The sequence below is a fragment of the Somniosus microcephalus genome, chromosome 7 (genome assembly GCF_052327205.1).
Source record: "Somniosus microcephalus isolate GS21.2 chromosome 7, FLI_Smic_1.0, whole genome shotgun sequence".
Classification (NCBI taxonomy): domain Eukaryota; kingdom Metazoa; phylum Chordata; class Chondrichthyes; order Squaliformes; family Somniosidae; genus Somniosus; species Somniosus microcephalus.
Window position 1 is genome coordinate 269217560 of NC_140993.1, and position 21038 is coordinate 269238597.

Below are 21038 nucleotides of genomic sequence, written 5' to 3' on the forward strand. Positions count from 1 at the left end.
ACTGGAATAGTTTAGCTAAAAATGTGGCTAGTTCTGGAGCACAAGTCCTCAGCACTACAGCCAGGACGTTGTCAGGGCCCGTAGCCTTTGCTGTGTCTAGTGCACTCAGCCATTTCTTGATGGCACGTAGAGTGAATCAAACTGGCTGAAGACTGGAATCTGAGATGGTGGGGACCTCAGGAGGAGGCTGAGAAGAATAATCCACTCGGCAGTTTTGGCTGAAGATGGGTATGAACACTTTAGCCTTGTTATTTGCACTCACATCCTGACACATAAATTGGCTGAAAGGATGAGCGGTCTATCTCACCTCATGATAATTTGAGACTCTGGTACAGAGCAAATCTGTATGGCTCTGGATAGACAACACATCACTTGTCCATTATGCCAACAAACCAGGTGAGATCCATTCCCAGATTTTATCAAGTCACATCCCTGTTTGGGCACTGCCTCAATCTTGGGGTGAGACTCTCGACACAGTAGCTTCTGGGAGAAGAAACTTCAGCAGGTCAATGCTTTCAGTTGAATGATGATCTATCCCCTTAAGTGAAAGTGGGGTCATTGAGAAATAGTCTGCATTTTGGTCACCAATTACTAACGCTCCTGTTTTGTTTGATGATCACGAACAGCTCTTTGTTTTTGTAGGCATGCAGATTTCTTTAAGTTGCCACCGTTTTCCTTGATCTCCAGGATTTTACAGAAAATTTGAGCAAAGGCAGCAGCGGTGACTCTGATAACCTTTTATTAACTTTGGATATTGTGTTTTCTGGTAACGTAGTGTTGAGCTGTGCTTAACTAATCTACTGCGCCACAAGAGAGAACTTCTCTCCTTCCTGTTGGATCAGATTCTCCACCCCGATCCTGTATAACCACAACTTTCATTTATATAGTGCCTTTAAGGTATAAAAATGTCCCAAGGCACTTCACAGGAGTGTTATCAAACAAAATTTGTATAGTGCTATTTGATAGTGTAACTGTTGCAAGGGGACGTTTGTAGAATCAGGACTTTCCATAACCGGTAGTTAATCTTTTTATTGTCTCCTATAAACTTCAAATTATTTTATCTATAATTTCAAGTGGAGTCCTGTACAGGGTTGCTCAAGGGACACTTATGATATCATATATCATCTTAAAGTGAGGTTGTCCTTTTTTTCCCTGTAAATGTGGCCTGGTGCCGGCTCACGACATCAATGTGTGATGGAAAATGCTTAGAAGGATGAAAGCTGTACCAAGGCACTTAATCCAGCGTTTTTATTGCTAACATGGACATCCTCTGCTTGGTCCTCCATCCTTACCTGGCTGCTGGGTGATGTAAATTATGTGGAAGCCCCTGGACTGATCTGAAATCTGCTTGACCATGGGAAGATATGCCTGGACAAAGCCCAGCCTGCAGCATATTTTTCTAGGATGGTCAGCTTTAGACGGTCAGGCGAGTTGGAAGTTCTCACAACCCTGTATCTTCCGCTTCAAATGTTTATCTATGCTTCCCTTAAAAGACACAATGACAAAGGAATGCAATCATTTACTAAGGGAATCTCCTAACGATATGCAATGGAATCCCCAAATAATTATACAATGTACAGAATTCTAATAATTATAAATGTACTGATATGCAATTTTATTCAAAAGTTCCTTCATTGTGCCAACCTCAATAAAAATTTAATTTTTTGATAAATAATTTTAAACATCTTAATATTTGTATTTACATAAACTCATTTAAAGTGTATGTGCATAATTTTGGATTTTTAAGTGTTTTATTTAAGCCTTATATATACCCTTGCGCTGATGAAAGCAGGCCCTATGCCTGCTTTTACCAGCTTTAAGAGTTGCGTGGGCAATTGCTGGGCAGTTTTGTTGGGCAAATAGCCCCAACTCTGCGCCAGTGATACTCATTTTTCAGGTGTACCTTGACAGATCGCAAGTTCCAGATTTCGTGCATGCAACTTCAGGGCCATTATTTTCTTCTATAGAAGGGGTACTAATTTAAACAGAAACTACTCCCCCTAGTCTTTCCTTCCCCTTAGAAAGTGGGCAAGTTCCTGATTGGTGTCGAGCTCAGTGGAAGGCTAATGAGTTGGGATAGCGGCATCTTGGAGGTAGTGTCATGCGGTACAAAATGTGAATTACAATCATCACAAGATTATTGATCACATTAGTTCAACGCAAAAACAAACTTTATATAATTATGTTAATCAGTTTGGATCCTTTTGTATTTATGATGAATTTTATCGACTTCAGTTTTTACCTGACTTCTCGTGTTTATGTTTCCTTTTTCAAATCATAATTGCCATTTATTCAGACATGTAAACTGTTTATACAATTGTTACTTTTCTTTTCTCTATACACATGCTGCAGCAGTCCATGAAAGCAAAAATGCCGTGTTTATTTTACTCTAGTGAAAAACCATAGAAGCTTCCAACAGAGGCCATTCAGCCCACTGCGCCTGTGCCAGCTCTTTGCTCCAGCAATCCCATTGGAATCGCATTGCCGCCCCTCCTCATAGCCCTGGATAATCCTCTGCTTCAAATATGTATCCGCTCCTTTTAAAAAATGCTTCAACCTTCATCATTAGAGTGTGAGCCGTGGCTCAGTGGGCAGCACTCTCGCCTCTGAGTCAGAAGGTTGTGGGTTTAAGTCCCACTCCAGAGACTTGAGCACATAAATCTAGGCTGACACTCCAGTGCAGTACTGAGGGAGTGCTGTCGCTTGGTATGAAATGTTAAACTGAGATTCCATCTGCTCCCTCGGGTGGATGTAAAAGATCCCATGGCACTATTTTGAAGAAGAGCAGAGGAGTTATCCCCGGTGTCCTGGCCAATATTTATCCCTCAATCAACTTAAAAAAACAGATTATCTGGTCATTAGTACATTGCAGCTTGCTGTGCACAAATTGGCTGCCTCGTTTGATACATTACAACAGTGACTACGCTTCAAAAAGAAGTACTTCGTTGGCTGTAAAGCGCTTTGGGGACATCCTGAGGTCGTGAAAGGTGCTAGAGAAATGCAAGTCTTTTCATTTTTTTAATCAGTCGAGTAAGTTTACTGAGCATATCTTGCAAGGAGCAGAATAAATGCAGGGTGTTGGCGGGAGTGGGGGGGGGGAGCAGCAACAGCAGCCGCGGGTGTTGCTCAGAGCAGTCCCGTGCAATAAATTTTTAAGTCGGTTCACGGACTCTCAGGCCGCCTGCCTTTTCTGCGGCCTGGAGGAGTCCGTGTTCCACGTGTATGTGGATTGTGAGAGGTTGCAGCCCCTCTTGCATTATTTGAAGGGGCTGCTCCTCGATTTCTGGCTGCACTTCAGTCCCACGCTCCTGATCTTTTGTCACCCGGTGCGGACAGGTCGAGGGGGGCCCTCCTTGTAGGGCTGCTCCTGGGCCTGGCCAAAGTGGCCAATTAACAGGTCCAGGCAGTGGGCGGTCGAGGGGGTCGCTCGGCCCGACTGCCCCCTCCTCTCTTCCGCAGCTATGTTCGCGCCCGGGTGGCCCTGGAGATGGAGCACGCGGTGTGTGCCGGCACGCTCGAGGCCTTCCGCGACCGGTGGGCACCGCAGGCACTGGAGTGCGCCATCATGCCCTGGCAACCAAATTTTAATTTAATTTGTTAAGTTTTATTTAAAGTATTATTTTTTTTTGGTGCGATTTTAGTTTAATTTGTTAAGTTTTATTTAAAGTTTTATTAATTTACAGTTGATTAGTTTAATCCAAAAAAAAAGAGGATCCCGGCCAACAAAATCCTAATTTAATTTATTAAGTTTTATTTAAAGTTTTATTTTTTTCAGTGCGATTTTAGTTTAATTTGTTCCTCTTTTGGTAGCACCAATCAAAAATAAACAAATAAACTGTAACTAATAGAACTTTAAATAAATGTTAACAAATCAAATCAGAATTTGGTTATCCAAATCAATTATGCACTCCAGTCCCCGTGGCGCCCACCGGTCGCGGAAGTAGTTTAATTTGTTAAGTTTCATTTAAAGTTTTATTAATTTACAGTTGATTAGTTTAATTAAAAAAAAAGGACCCCGGCCAACAAAATCCTAATTTGATTTGTTAAGTTTTATTTAAAGTTTTATTAAGTTACAGTTAATTTGGTTCAATACAAAGACCAAAACAGCATCAGGACCCGCTCAGCGCCGGCACTTCACTGGCGCCCCCTGGCGAGCCGCGCACGCACCGCACCCTCCAGTTTCTGCGCGATGAGGTCACCGCGTTGCGGCGGCGTGACGTGACGCGACCAGCGGCTGTCGGGCCTGTGATGGCGGCGAGCCCGGGGGTTTGGGCGCCGGTTCTCTGTCGCACGGACTGAGCGTCAATGCGGGGGGTGGGTGGGGAAGAGAAGGCCCGCCGGGGGACGCATTTCACCGGGGCAGTGAAATCTCTATGGAGGACGGAAAAGTTGGTGATCCGCCTCGTACAAAGGTAGGCCTCCCGGCCCCGGGTTAGCGCGGTGGAGGCGGCGGCCCCGGCCCGGGGCTGGGGGGAGAAAGGCAACTGGGACCCGGGCGGGAGCGGCCGCTCAGCTCCCCGCCTCTCATGGCACCTCCGGAGCTGCTTGGCGCACAAAGCTCCCTCGGGGAGGCGGCACCGCGAGGCCGGGGCGGGCGGTGAACGAGCGGGGCCGGGGCGGCGGGTGAGTCAGCGAGGCCGGGGCGGCGGGTGAGTCAGCAAGGCCGGGGCGGCTGGTGAGTCAGCGAGGCCGGGGCGGCTGGTGAACGAGCGGGGCCGGGGCGGCGGGTGAGTCAGCGAGGCCGGGGCGGGCGGTGAGTGAGCGAGGCCGGGGCGGGCGGTGCCGGGGTGGTGGGTGAGGCCGGGGCGGTGAGCGAGCGACGGCGGGCGGTGAGCGCTTTGCCGCCGGCCCGGGGAGTTGCTGCGCGGCAGGCAGTTGTGCTGCAGCCATTCCCCCGCAGTGAGGGTTTCTGAGGCGGGCTGTTGGCCGAGGCTGGAAGCTGGGCCTCGGAACATTGTGGCCCGGCCGGCCGCTGAACGCTCGGAGGTTGCGGGACAAACTCATTGAAATGGCGCGAGTCCGGGACCGTTTCAAGGGCACGGAACCGTGTCCGGATTGAGAGGATGGAAAGCAGGAGAACTGCAGGGTGATGATTCCACCAGGGACACGCACAGTGTCTCTGGACAAAAAATACCCGCTCTAATCTAGCAACGTTCAATTCAAAACATCAAAATGGATCACATTTTGCCCCCGAATGCACATCAGTGAGGAGTAACTTTTTACTATGTTTACACTGTGTATGCAGTAAGCTTGATTGTGGTGTGAGAACACTAAGAGCGGTGCTGTGAAATGGAAACTGGCTAAGTTAACTTCAACCACACATGTTGTGCCTTCCAGGAAGTGGGTCTTCGTTTACGTGAAATAATGTTCACCCTCCACCACTTTAGAAACGTTGGCCAGTCAGCCCCTCCTGCCTGTTCTGCCATTTAATTAGATCATGGCTGAACTGTATTTAGCTCTATTTACCCGCCTTGGTTCTGTAACCCTTAATACCCTTGCTTAACAAATATCAATCTATTTTGAAATTTTCATTTCTCACCCGCCGCCCCCCTCAGCATTGTGATGAATCTGTGCGAATAAAAAGAGGACCCCCTCCAATGCCAATATATCTTTCCTGAGGTGCGGTGCCCAGAACGGAATGCAGTACTCCAGATGGGGTCTAACTAGAGCTCAGTACAGGTGTAACATAACTTCCTTTGAATTAATCTTTGGGATTCTCTACCCCAGAGAGTTGTGGATGCTCAGTCGTTGAGTATTTAAAAGACAGAGATCGATAGGAGGATCGATGTGAGGAGGATGCCGAGAAACTCAGGATGATTTGGACAGGTTGGGTGATTGGGCAAAAGCATAGCAGATGCAATATAACGTGGATAAATGTGAGGTTATACACTTTGGTGGCAGTAACAGGAAGGCAGATTATTATCTAAATGGCAATAGATTGGGAGACGGGGAAGCATGCAGGTGCAGCAGGTTAAGAAGGCAAATGGTATGTTGGCCTTCGTAGCGAGAGGGTTTGAGTACAGGAACAAGGATGTCTTGCTGCAGTTGTACAGGGCCTTGGTGAGGCCACACCTTGAGTATTGTGTGCAGTTTTGGTCGCCTTATCTGAGGAAGGATGTTCTTGCCATGGAAGGAGTTGCGAAGATTCACCAGGCTGATAGCTGGGATGGCAGGAATGACGTATGAGGAGAGATTGGGTCGATTGGGCTTGTACTCGCTGGAGTTTAGAAGAATGAGAGGGGATCTCATTGAAACTTATAAAATTCTGACAGGACTGGACAGACTAGATGCAGGAAGGATGTTCCCGATGGTCGGGGAGTCCAGAACCAGGGGTCACAATCTAAGGATAAGGGGTAAGCCATTTAGGACAGAAATGAGGAGGAATTTCTTCACCCAGAGAGTGGTGAACCTGTGGAATTCTCTACCACAGAAGGCAGTAGAGGCCAATTCATTAAATATATTCAAGAAGGAGTTGGATATATTTCTTAAGGCTAAAGGCATCAAGGGATATGGGGAGAAGGCAGGGGCAGGGTACTGAATTTGGATGATCAGCCATGATCTCATTGAATGGCAGAGCAGGTTTGAGGGGCTGAATGGCCGACTCCTGCTCCTATCTTCTATGTTTCTATGATAGATTTTTGGATACTAAGGGAATCAAGTGATATGGGAATAATGTGGAGTTGAGATAGATGATCAGCCGTGATCTTATCGAAGGGCCATATGGCCATACTCCCGCTCCGACTTCTTACGTTCCACCCTTTGTATTCCAGTCCTCTTGCGATAAAGGCCAACATTCCGTTAGCCTTTTAAATTATTTTTTGTACCTGTCCACCGGCTTTTAGTGATTTCCCTACTTGGGTTCCTAAATCTCTTGGCTCCTCTGTAGTTCTGAGCTTCTTGCCATTTAGAAAATATCTATTTTTCTCCGGTCCAGAGTGGATGACCTCACACTTCACCACATTGAACTCCATCTGCCACAGTTTTGCCCACTCACCTTAATCTATCAATGCCCCTTTGCAACTTTCTGCTCCCATCTACACTATTTACTGTACCACGTAACTTAGTGCCATCAACAAACTTGGATATATGGCTCTGTAGTCTTTCCTCCAAATGATTTATAAATATATTTAAAAGCTGAGGCCTCAGTACAGATCCCTGAGGACACCACTAGTCCCTTCCTGCCAATTTGAGTACATACCCATTATCCCTACTCTCTCTCTCCTGCACCCGAACCAATTCCCCATCCAAGCCAATAGGTTATCCAATTCCACGCACTCTCATTTTCGTTAACAATCTCTTATGTGGAACTTTGTCGAATGCCTTCTGGAAGTCCGTACAACATCTATAGACACTCCTTAGCTACCACATTTGTTTCCTCATCAAAAATTTTAACTAATTTTGTTAGACATGACTTATCCTTTACAAATCCATGTTCGCTCTCTCTGATCAGTTTATATTTGTCCCTAATAACTGACGTTTGACTAATAGGCCTATAATTTCCTAGTTTATCTCCGACCCTTCTTAAATAGCGGAGTAACATTGGCAGTTTTCCAATCCAAGGGGACAATTCCTGAATCGAGAGAGTTTTGGAAGATCGTGACTAATACATCAACAATTTCCTCATCTACTGGGGTGGAAACAATCCGATCCTGGGGATTTATCTCACTGTAGTCTCATTAGTTTCAACATCACCTTTTGTTACTTGAATTGAATCTAGTTAGTTCCTCCCCTTGATTTATTTTTATTTTTCCTTGTATCTCTGGTATATTATACTCATCCTCTGCTGTGAGCACTGCTACAAAGCAGTTATTTAGTAAGTCTGCCATTTCCTGATTTCCAATTACATTATCACCTGCATCTGTCTTTAAGGGGCCCACATTACTCTTAGCCACCCTCTTTCTCTTAATATATTTGTAAAAACCTTTAGTGCTGTCCTTGATAGCCCTCAAGCTTTTTCTCAGATTCCCTTTTTGCAGCTCTAACTACTTACTTTGTATTAACTTATATCTCTCCCAGTCTGTGGGATCCCTACTGTTCTTTGCATTTGTATAAGCTCTTTCTTTCAGTTTTATACTATCCCTCACTTCCCTTGTTGACCAAGGTTGTTTGATTACACAAGTAATAAAGTTAAGGCACATGGGATTGGGGGCAAGGTATTGACTTGGATAGAGAACTAGTTGGCAGACAGAAAGCAAAGAGTTGGAATAAACGGGTCTTTTTCCGAGTGACAGGCAGTGACTAGTGGGATCGGTCCTTGGACCCCAGCTATTCACAATATATATTAATGATCTAGACAAGGGAACTAGATGTAATATCTCCAAGTTTGCAGACAACACAAAGCTGGGTGGGCGTGTGTGCTGTGAGGAGGATGCCGAGAAACTCCAGGATGAATTGGACAGGTTGGGTGATTGGGCAGAAGCATGGCCGATGCAATATAACGTGGATAAATGCAAGGTTATCCACTTTGGTGTCAAGAACAGGAAGGCAGATTATTATCTGAATGGCATTAGATTGGGAGAAGGGGAAGTGCAACGAGACCTGGGTGTCCTTGTGCACCAGTCGCTGAAGGTAAGCATGCAGGTGCAGCAGGCGGTTAAGAAGGCAAATGGTATGTTGGCCTTTGTAGCGAGAGGGTTTGAGTACAGGAACAAGGATGTCTTGCTGCAGTTGTACAGGGCCTTGGTGAGACCACATCTTGAGTATTGTGTGCAGTTTTGGTCGCCTTATCTGAGGAAGGATGTTCTTGCCATGGAAGGAGTTCAGCAAGATTCACCAGGCTGATACCTGGGATCAGGCTAAAGGGATCAAGGGATATGGGGAGAAAGCAGGGACAGGGTACTGAATTTGGATGATCAGCCATGATCGCAGGCTCGAGGGGCCGAATGGCCTACTCCTCCTATCTTCTATGTTTCTATGTAAGTAGAGCTATTGCCCTTTTAAGGGTATGTACCAAATACCTTTCTGAACACCTCCCACTGTTCATCTGTAGTTTTAACAGTTAATAGTTCTGCCCAGCCTACTGTGGTCAATTCCTGCCTCATCCCTCCAAAGTTGGCCATACCTAAATTTAAAAGCTTGGTTTGTGACTCATCCTTCTCCCCCTCAAACCTACTATTGAATTCAATCATGTTATGGTCACTGTTAGCTCAGTGTTCCCTTACCATTAGATTATTGACTAATTCAGGCTCATGACTCGTCACTAAATCCAAGATGGCCTGTTTTTTTGGTTCAAGAAAATTGTCTTGACTACATGCAAGAAATTTACTGCCTTTGGGACTTGAGCTGTTCTGCTTCCACTAGTATGTGTGAAAATTAAAGTCTCCCATTATAACTATAACTATTCTTACAATTCAGAGGTGGTGGTGGTGAGGTGGAGCTGGGTGTTGTCAGCTTACTTGTGGAACCTAATGTATTTTCGGATGATGTCGCCAAGGGGCAGCGTGTAGATGAGAAATAGGAGGGTGCCAAGGATAGATCCTTGGGGGACTCCAAAGTTAATGGTGCGTGAGCAGGAAGAGAAGCCATTGCAGGTGATTTTCTAGCTAGGACTAGATAGATAGGAATGGAACCAGGTGAGGGCAGCACCACCCAACTGGACAATGGAGGAGAGACGTTGGAGGAGGTTGGTGTGGTCAACTGTATCAGGCTGTAGACAGGTCTAGAAACATAGAAACACAGAAGATAGGAGCAGGAGTAGGCCATTCGGCCCCTCGAGCCTGCTCCGCCATTCAATGAGATCATGGCTGATCATCCAAATTCAGTACCCTGTCACTGCCTTCTCCCCATATCCCTTGATCCCTTTAGCCTTAAGAAATATATCTAGCTCCTTCTTGAATATATTTAATGAATTGGCCTCCACTGCCTTCTGGTAGAGAATTCCACAGGCTCACTACTCTCTGGGTGAAGAAATTCTTCCTCATCTCAGTCCTAAATGGCTTACCCCTTATCCTTAGACTGTGACCCCTGGTTCTGAACTCCCCCGTCATCGGTAACAGCCTTCCTGCATCTAGTCTGTCTAGTCCTGTTAGAATTTTATACGTTTCAATGAGATCCCCTCTCATTCTTCTAAACTCTAGCGAATATAAGCCTAATTGACCCAATCTCTCTTTTCATACGTCATTCCTGCCATCCCAGGTATCAGTCTGGTGAATCCTCTCGCTATGAAGGCCAGCATACCATTTGCCTTCTTAACCGCATGCTGCACCTGCATGCTTACCTTCAGCGACTGGTGCACAAGGACACCCAGGTCTCGTTGCACTTCCTCTTTTCCCAATCTATTGCCGTTCAGAAAATCTGCCTTCCTGTTTTTGCCACCAAAGTGGATAACCTCGCATTTATCCACATTGTACTGCATCTGCCCAATCGCCCAACCTGTCCAAATCGTACTGGAGTTTCTCTGCATCCTCCTCACAGCAGACGCCCACCCAGCTTTGTGTCATCTGCAAACTTGGAGATATTACATCTAGTTCCCTCGTCTAGATCATTAATATATATTGTGAATAACTGGGGACCTAGCACCGATCCCTGCGGTACCCCACTAGTAGGGTTGCAAAATTCTGGGAATTTTTAAAAGAGGAAACTTTCCATGGGAATTTTTGCACACTGATGATTTTTGTCTCTGACCCTTATATTATCTTTGTCGTCAAAATAGACATACTGTTCCATACAAATAAAAACAGGCTTTCAAAACTTTATTTAGGTTATAATTTTGAACTTTATTGAACCCCCACAAAAAAGACCCATCTAAAATAAAATAAAAAGAGCGTCAGCTTATTTAGCCTGTAATTTGTCCTTATTTTGTCCCTTTGAGTCTTCTACTTCTGAGTCTTCTACTCCTCATTGCTCCTCCTGATTCTCTGACTCTGACGTGTCCATTTCCTCCTCTGTGTCAGTGTCTAGCTGTGTGGTGGACACTTCTGTATCTGGCTCAATAAGTTGTAGGTTCACCTGGATAGCCACCAGTTTCTCCACTCTCTTGTTAGTCAGCCTGTTGCGCACCTTTGTATGCGTATTCCCAAGAAGTGACCAGTTTCGTTCAGAGGCCGCTGATGAAGGTGGGATTTGGAGTATCACCGATGCAATAGGTGACAGGGCCTCAGATGCACAAAGTCCCTTCCACCAGGTATGTGCACTGATATGCTTGCATGATTCCCATATCCCATCCCCATTCCAAAGACCTTGCTTAGTAGAGAACTTTGCCAGACTTCCCAGAACTTTGCCCACATCCAGATTGAGATGGTGTGAGAGGGTAGAAATCACACTGTAAGCGCTGTTGATCTGTTCTCCAGAAAGTATTGGTCTCCCAACATGCTTTGGGTCCAGCATGTATGCTGCAGCATGAATCGGCTTGACACAAAATTCTTGACGCGTCTGTATGAATTGAACAATTGCCTTCTCCTCTGCTTTGAGCAGCAGGGATGTGGGTAGGGCAATGCTGATTTGTTCTTTTAAATCAGTAAAAAGCCTGAGAACATCCGACAAGACAGCGTCATCTCCTTCAATCTGAGCAATTGCAGATGCTACTGGTGAGAGTAGTTTAAGGCTGCTAACCACTCTCTCCCAAAACACATCATCCAGCAGTATTTTCTTGATGGTGGTTTCCATATCCCCAGACTGGGATATTGCCATTTCTTGCAGCGACTCCTTACCCTCCAGAAGGCTGTTGTACATTATGACAACACCACCCCATCTAGTGTTGTTGGGCAGCTTCAGTGTGGTGTTCTTGTTCTTTGTCATTTGCTTGGAGTTGTAGGTTGCTGCAACTACCTGTTTTCCCCTGACATACTTAACAACTTGCTTGGCTCTCTTGTACAGTGCTTCCATGGTTCTCAAACCCATGATGTCCTTGAGGAGCAGGTTAAGCCCATGAGCTGCGCACCCAATAGACGTAATATGAGGGTAGGCCTCCTCCACTTGAGCCCAAGCAGCCTTCATATTCGCAGCATTGTCAGTAACTACTGCAAAGACCTTTTTGTGATCCAAGATCGTTGATGACCGCTTTCAGCTCATCAGCAATGTATGTGTCTGTTGTCCTTCGTGTCTGTGCTCTTGAAGAACACTGGGAGAGGAGTGGAGACGATATAGTTTATGATGCCCTCCCCTCGTACATTTGACCACCCATCTGAGATAACTGCAACACAGTCTGCCATCGCTATCGTTTCTTTGAGCTTTCCTTGGACTCTGTCTACTTATTTGCTGGAGGCTGAGTATAACAAAGCATGTCTGGTGGGAGGACAGTATGCAGGGCGAATAACATTGAAAAATCTCTTCCAGTACACATTGGCTGTGAGCATGAGGGGTGAGCCTGTTGCATATACAGCTCGAGCAAGGCACTCATCTGCATTCTTCTGGCTATGGTTATCCATTATATCAAAGAACCTTCCAAGTGGGTCAGGAGTTGCTGATGATAAGGAGCCTGATGCTGAATGAGAACCATCATCATCGTGAATGGAAGCAGAGGAACTCTGGGCTGACTGCTGTGAGCTTTGAGTGAAGTTGTTGCATTTGGATAAATGCTGCTGCATCTTTGTGGCATTCTTTACATATGGCTTTCTACAGTGTTTGCACATGTACACAGTCTTTCCATCTTTAATGCCTGGGGTAAAATGCTTCCACACATCTGACGGTAAACGTGGCATTGTTCTATGCAGAGAAATAAAGGGCATTCATCTCTGTGTCGAACTGCGGTCGATCAGCACGATTGCAACAGGGTGAGTACATTTTTGCTGATGCTCCATGTGATGGAAGCATGACCTGTACACACACGACGCTACATCACCAATAGTGTATTATTTTGTATATTTTAAATTGAAGGACAACAGAGTTCAACAAGTAACTGGTTTATTTGGTATAATGTCTGATTTACTTACTGCATCATCACAACATCAGCAGAAAACAAAATGACTTCCCTCAGGACCCCTAACCTGGATCTTAAAAAAACTATAGCAGCCTTACAGATGCCTGCAGGCCAATCACAATTCGATATGCAAATATTACAAATAGAGGGAGCTAATCGCTCATCCACTCATCCAACCAACCAGGACACATTTGTCCACAGTCACATACAAAACTTGTAATTATTAAAACAAGCCAAGTAAGAAGATAAACATATATTGATTAAGAAATTCCTTAATACAGGTAGACTACCCTTTATCCGAACTTCCGAAAACCGAAACCCTCTAAAAACCGAAGGTTTTTTCGGTCAGCGTAAGTCGTGCGCATGACATGACCAGAGTGGCGCACGACTTACGCTGAGCAGAGGGTCAGCGTAAGTCATGCGCACGACCCCCGCCAACACCCCCTGCCGACCCACCATCCGAAATTTTCCGAAAACCGAAACACGGCTGGTCCCGAGGTTTTCGGATAAAGGCTAGTCTACCTGTAATTAAGATTCCATCTCTGTTAGTAATTTTAAGAGAGGACCTGTGGGGGAAAAAAAAGAAATACAAAAAAAACAATATTATGCTAGCATGTGCTTTTTTGGGCAAAATTCCCAAGCTAAACTTCCCATGGAAAATTTCCGGAAATTTACCGGAAACTTTCCACCCCTTTGCAACCCTACCCACTAGTCACTGCCTTCCACTCGGAAAAAGACCCGTTTATTCCAACTCTTTGCTTCCTGTCTGCCAACCAGTTTTCTATCCAGGTCAGTACCTTACCCCCAATCCCATGTGCTTCAACTTTGCACGCTAGTCTCTTATGCGGGACCTTATCGAAAGCCTTCTGAAAGTCCAAATACACCACATCCACTGGTTCTCCCTTATCTATTCTACCAGTTACATCCTCAAAAAATTCCAGTAAATTAGTCGAGCATGATTTACCTTTTGTAAATCCATGTTGACTTTGTCTGATCCTGTCACTGTTTTCCAAGAACAGCAATGAAATGAATGAATGGTTAATCTGTTTTTGTGGTGTTGATTGAAGGATAAATGTTGGCCAGGATACCTGGAGAACTCCACAGCTCTTTTGAATAGTGCTGTGGGATGATTTACATCCACCTAAGCGGGCAGACGGAGCTCTGTTGTGCTCTGAAGTGCTCTGCTATTACATCTTTTATAATAGAATCTAATTGAATGACGGATCAGGCTCAAGGGCTGAATGTCCCCCTGTTTCCTAATTTCCTATGTTCCTAAATGTGTTTTTAGGTTTCAGTTTCTGCACCAGCATTGCATGTTTTGGCTGGGGGGAAAAAGGTGATGAAATGATACCATGTATAACGTGATGGCAACGTGTTTAAGAATGCAATACAATTTTAGCCCTCCTAATGTATTGGGCAATTATAGGTTTGATTTCCCCTTCTGTAACATGAAGACACTCACTGATTATTTATCTGTGTTGAATTCTGCATGTTTAAAATTCCTAAAATTGATAAGAAATGTGACCGCAAATCTGCTGCCTGTATTTGTCCAATTAAAGAATTGTAAGTTACAACTAGGGTAGGTTCATTTTAGGAAACATTGGTCGGCGAGTCATCAAATTTATGCAATGACACGTGATCAAATACTTGCAATAATTGCTTAGTTTTCTGAATACGGGAAACTTTGGTTTATCCGGAGGTTAAAAGTCTGGAAAGCTTTATCTACCGGCAAAATTCAGGAGCCGTTTCCTATAAGTTTTTTTACTTCTCGTTGCTTTTTTTCCCCCCAGTCAGGCTCTGCAAGGTCTGTAGCTAAGCAACAGCTTCAGCTAGAGACGCTTTTAAGCTGCAGCCGACTGTTTTGAAGCTGTTGCTAAGCAACAGGGTTTGTTGATTCACATGGAGCTGAAAATCTCCGTATGTTTCAACATTAGCGCTGGTTTGTCCGGCAGTTTTGATGGGACGGCAACGGCTCGGTCCCGTCGGTGCCGGATAGCACAAAGTTTCCTAAGAATTTAAGGCGATAAAGGTTTGGATTTTACATCATTACCTTGACTGGCATAAAATGAAGCCGTTCAAACCATTGGAATTCAAAACAATTGCTTCTTGCTCATCTATTTAACAATTTGTTCTAATTACTGTGATAAGAATTTAAATTAAATGATTGCAATTGGAAAAATTCTGTAACAATTAGAGTAGTTTTTGAACGTGGGCAAGTTGTAATCAAATGACCACGGCAGAAAAAACGTGCCTCTTTAAAATGAGTCTACCTGATTCAAAGTTATACTTCAGATGCAGCTAGACATGTGCTATGTACCTGCAAGTCCTATACACCAGTTATGTAGTTATTTTTCTCTCCAAGCTGTTTGTATCTGTGATGTCACGGTGCCTTTTGGAAACAGCTGCTGGATTTTATCTGCCAACATTTCATTTTTTGTTAATTTCTTACAATTTCCACCTAGTTTAAACAATATTTTTGCAATATATTTTTCAAGCGTATAAATGATTTGAAGGATACCATAAAAAGCCTTCTGGTTCAGCCGTGGCCATCGCATTGCAAGTTCCTCGGCAAGCTGGTTCTGCCATTCTTGGAGAGCCTTTCAGTGCCCTGTACAAAACAGCAGCAACAGCTCTTGGAGATTGTATTCCTGTTGAACAACAACTCTGCATTTTAAGTGGCGAATCCATTCAGTATTTCTCACTTTTACAGATTTTATGTTGCAGGAAGTTTGTTCACTTAAAATATGAGTAATGCATTGTATTTATAAACAGAGTAGCTGTGAACAAGAAACACTAGCCATTTATTTGTTTATGGTAATGCTGCTTGTAAACAAATTCCATATTTTGAAATATTGAGTCAAATATTGAAATATTGAGTCAAATATTCCAAGTCTATGTATAATTTGCATCATGTTTTTTTATCCGGCACTGACGGGACCGACGTCGTGCCGGTTCATCAAAAATTCCGGATAACCGAAAGCTATAGTAAAAGATACGGAGCTGAGAGCTCCGTGTAAAGCAACAAACCCTGTTGCTTAGCAACAGGTTCAGAACAATGGCCACAGGTTCCAAGCATCTCTGTAACTTAGCAACAGCTGCAGCCACACCCTTGCACAGCAACAGATAGAGGAAGGCAAGTAATAAAACTTACCTGAACCTACTCCTGAATTTTGCCGGTTAACCGAGATTTCCGGTTATTTTGATGCCGGTAAATCGAAAGTTTCCTGTATAAACTTTAGAGCTGATTTGTTTGAAGATTAACTGACCAAGGTGTATCCTGAGCTATATAATCCGTCTCTAATCTTGTTTTCTTTTTATTCTAGGCACTGATACTGTCTAGCACCGGGATCACTTGTGTGCCCACAACATCTATGCTACCTCAAAGTTAGTCATGTACTGTGACGCAGTTTGTCTCAATGGAAATGCTGCAACTTGCCACAAAGATCATCTGCAGTACAGAATTTGATATGATTGTATGAAATGACCCAGGGCTATTTCAAAGTCTGGAATATTCTACTGTCACAAGTCTATCAGGATCGTTTTACAGCTTCCAACAGTAATATATAAAATCCGTGCTCATCACTTCTTTTAACAGAAGTAACAGTTTTCGAGCTGTGTTTCATCAGATTGGGTGGAGGTTCTCATTGATGGAATGCAATCATGTCCAATAAGGAAGAGAGGCAGATCAATACTGAATATGCTGTATCTTTGTTGGAGCAGCTTAAATGTTTCTATGACCAGCAGCTGCTGACTGACATTGTTTTAATCGCAGAGAGCACTGAATTCCCGTGCCATAAGATGGTTCTTGCTACATGTAGCTCCTATTTCAGGTAAATTGCGGTGTTTGTATTTTCTCACCATCTAGTTTTTTTTTAAAGAAATTAATTGATTAATGGAGAGTTTTATCCAATTTCAAGCTAATTTTGAATTGATGTATGCATTTTATTTTTAAATAACTATCAGACTCTCTCTTTATACAATGTTTCTGATTTTTAGCTTCTGAACACGTCGAGCACTCAAAATGTGAAATACTCCTTTTTGGAAAAAACATCCTGTATTAATTTGAATTGCTGTCAGTTGGTTTTAAACAGAAACCTGACTAGAAATAGCTGCTTGATGATTTTTTTCAGGTTTTAAAACTAAATTTGCATCTGAACTGTGGTGACTATTGCTTGATGGTCTATGTATTTAAGTCTCTTAGATTGCAGAAACAAGAATTGACATGGGGATATATCCCTGTAAGTTTGAAGCACCACAAGGAGAATAGTGTATGTCTTTTGAAAGCAAGAAAAATGAAAATGTCATCAGTGATGAAATTGGCACTTTCAAACTCTCTTGCTTGGCACTGATACTCGGGGTTGAAGGAACTCCGCTCCATTGAACACTTGCAGTCAGCACAATTGAACCACTCATGAATTCAAATTCCTTTTGGAAATGAATGGACCATTTCATCTCCCTTCTATCCCCTCTTCCCACAATCTCAGGGGCATGGCACCAAGATGCTGTTCTCTTTGAATTTGCTGCTAGGTTGAGCATATAAGTTTCTTCCCTGCGATTCTGTATAAAGCTTCATTCTGGAAACTCGGAAAAGATTCTCTTTTTCCCTTCTGCAGCAGCAGCTGTTGTTAGCTTACTTGGAAAACATTGTGGTAAACATTTTAGGTACATTTGCAAATTAGTTTATGCTATGTTATCATCTTACGCTTTGAAATATTGATCCCAAATATTTAGAACTACATTTGCAAAGTTCCTTTGAAATTCTTTAATGTAAACTTCTGGCTCTGAGCTCATTTTTGCATTTTTATTTGTTATTTACTTTCGCATTTAAAATGGGCAGCTAATGCCAATGCCTCACAGATTCATTGCAGGTGCATTATCCTCAGCCTGGGCTTAGTTTGCCAAGGATCCATACCAGTGACCGACACCCTGATGTTCTGTGACATCAGTAGGTAATTTTTAGTCTGTTCGTGTAAAGTATTGGACCATGTACATTTGATTTGCTGGAAGGAGATCTTTAGGATAATGTGGATTAATTCAATTCCAGCTTAGGCCTGTTCCGAGATCAATCCTAGGCACACCATGGTCGTTCTAATACTTTTTTTTCCTAGTTTTACTACCACTGAACCTGAATGGCCAAGGGAGATGTACTGATTGTAGTTTCTGTCCCTTATCTCTCGTTTACTGAACTATGTCTACTAGTTGGGATTTGTTACTCTTGGCATTTTAACTGGTTCAAGTTCCAAGCAATCTAGCTGGCACTGTTCTTCAGAGGATGTGTCTCCAACAAATTTGGTTAGGGTCTGGAAGAAAATGTCATGTACAGTGTACATTAACAAGGAGGACCTGGCCTGGTGCCCTTAGCCTCAGTGCTGTATGAACCTGGCATTGCTGTCATTATAACCCCTACCCCGGACGGTTCAGAACGTCTCAACTGCTGTCAGCAGAGGTGAAGTTCAAAACGGAGATGACTCATTCACAGCAATCAGATACCCTTATGTGTATCCTGGCAGCCCAACAGAAGTTAGGTTATTGGGATTTGGTGGTTTTAATCAGGAAAACTGAATTGAAGTTGTTGATTGCTTGTCAATTTGCTGGAACGAAAGATTTGCCTATGCCCTTGCTCTGTTCCTTGCACACCATATCTACCAGGCAGAGTGATTTTGGCTAAGATAAAGTTATTTTGACCATTTCACTAACCCATCAGATCTATAAACTGGATCTACCAATTTTGCCAGATGTGGCACAATGCTTACTCGAGGCTCCAATTCTTGGCGCAGCACTTGAGAGGGGCAGCTTAATCAAACTGTGTATAATACTCTGTGGTTGAAACATTCGTAGTTTCTGGTGTCAGCCTTGGCTCAGTGGTAGAGCTCTCGCCTTTGAGTCAGATGGCCGTAGACTCGAGGTCCAGTCCAAGACTTGAGCACTGATGCGCTATCAATTACTCATAAAAGACTGAGAGTTAAGAGAGTAACTAAAGGCTTTTATTAACAAAAGAATGAAGGTCTGCCTCGAGTGGTCGACCGGTCCAGAATACAAAGGGGGCTGGGGAGCAGTCACCTTTATACTAGGACTTGTGGGAGGAGTCAGCCGAGGCATGTCCAGGCATGTACACAGTGGAATACAAACAGTGGTTTACCACAAGCACATAATCCAGGCTGATACTTTAATGTAGTACTGAGGGAGTGCTGCACTGTTGGTGTCTTTCAGATGAGATATCAAAATGAGGCCTCCACAGTTGGCCGTAAAAGATCCCGTGGCACTATGCATTCTACATTACAACACTGACTGCATTTCAAAAATACTTCATTGACTGTGAAGCGCTTTGGGATGTCCTAGGGTTGTTGAAAGGCTTTCCTTCCATGGGAAAACTTAAACCTTGGGGAAGCTTGCAATACCAAGCCGAAGATCCCAACTATAAACCACTGGAATGCAATATTCTAAACGCGTGCCCATTTAGGAGACCGTCGCAGCAATATCTGCTTACCATCACCATTGATGGAAAATCTAATTGTTGTCCAGCTCTTCTCCCCCCCCCCCCCCCCCCTCGCTTAGTCATTCTTTGAATTTCAATTTGCATCTGAGCAAACTGATATTTAAACCATTTAAAACCATTGGTTTGTTCAATATTGAGTGTCTTTCAGTAAATACCTGGTAGTTAGCCCTTACTCTGGCATGGCATGTTTGTGATCTCCATGCACTGGCAGGAACATTGTATCTTACCCATGGATAAAGCACCTTGCAGTGTAGTCATAGCATGGGTTTAAACATAGAAACATAGAAGATAGGAGCAGGAGTAGGCCATTCGGCCCCTCGAGCCTGCTCCGCCATTCAATGCGTTCATGTCTGATCATCCAAATTCAGTACCCTGTCCCTGCTTTCTCCCCATATCCCTTGACCCTTTAGCCTTAAGAAATATATCCAACTCCTTCTTGAATATATTTAATGTATTGGCCTTTACTGCCTTCTGTGGTAGAGAATTCCACAGGTTCACCACTCTCTGGGTGAAGAAATTCTTCCTCATCTCAGTCCTGAATGGCTTACCCCTTATCCTTAGACTGTGACCCCTGGTTCTGGACTCCCCGACCATCGGGAACATCCTTCCTGCATCTAGTCTGTCCAGTCCTGTCAGAATTTTATACGTTTCAATGAGATCCCCTCTCATTCTTCTAAACTCCAGCGAGTACAAGCCCAATCGACCCAATCTCTCCTCATATGTCATTCCTGCCATCCCAGGTATCAGCCTGGTGAATCTTCGCTGAACAACTTCTATGGCAAGAACATCCTTCCTCAGATAAGGCGACCAAAACTGCACACAATACTCAAGGTGTGGTCTCACCAAGGCCCTGTATAACTGCAGCAAGACCTCCTTGTTCCTGTACTCAAACCCTCGCTACGAAGGCCAACATACCATTTGCCTTCTTAACCGCCTGCTGCACCTGCATGCTTACCTTCAGCGACTGGTGCACAAGGACACCCAGGTCTAGTTGCACTTCCCCTTCTCCCAATCTATTGCCATTCAGATAATCTGCCTTCCTGTTTTTGCCACCAAAGTGGATAACCTCACATTTATCCACATTATTTTGCATCTGCCATGCTTTTGCCCAATCACCCAACCTGTCCAAATCATCCTGGAGTTTCTCGGCTTCCTCCTCACAGCACACGCCCACCCAGCTTTGTGTCGTCTGCAAATTTGGAGATATTACATCTAGTTCCCTTGTCTAGCTCATTAATATATATTGTGAATAGCTGGGGTCCAAGGACCGATCCCTGCGGTACCCCACTAGTCACTGCCTGCCACTTGGAAAAAGACCCGTTTATTCCAACTCTTTGCTTTCTGTCTGCCAACCAGTTCTCTATCCAAGTCAATACCTTGCCCCCAATCCCATGTGCCTTAACTTTACACGCTAATCTCTTATGCGGGACTTTATTGAAAGCCTTCTGAAAGTCCAAATACACCACATCCACTGGTTCTCCCTTATCTATTTTACCAGTTACATCCTCAAAAAATTCCAGTAGATTAGTCAAGCACGATTTACCTTTTGTAAATCCATGTTGACTTTGTCCGATCCTGTCACTGTTTTCCAAGTGCTCTGCTATTACATCTTTTATAATGGACTCTAGCATTTTCCCCACTACCGATGTCAGGCTTACCGATCTATAATTCCCCGTTTTCTCTCTA

General features: G+C 44.0%; 1 protein-coding gene across 1 annotated transcript in view; it reads left to right on the plus strand.

Moving 5' to 3' along the window:
• The first annotated feature begins 4123 nt into the window (after window positions 1-4123).
• kbtbd2 (kelch repeat and BTB (POZ) domain containing 2) overlaps window positions 4124-21038 on the plus strand; it is a 28064-nt gene continuing 11149 nt past the window's right edge. The window contains exons 1-2 of the mRNA XM_085993773.1: window positions 4124-4412; window positions 16180-16686. Coding sequence (XP_085849899.1) covers window positions 16517-16686 — 170 coding nt within the window. The 5' untranslated portion in view covers window positions 4124-4412; window positions 16180-16516. The remainder of the gene's footprint in view (window positions 4413-16179; window positions 16687-21038) is intronic.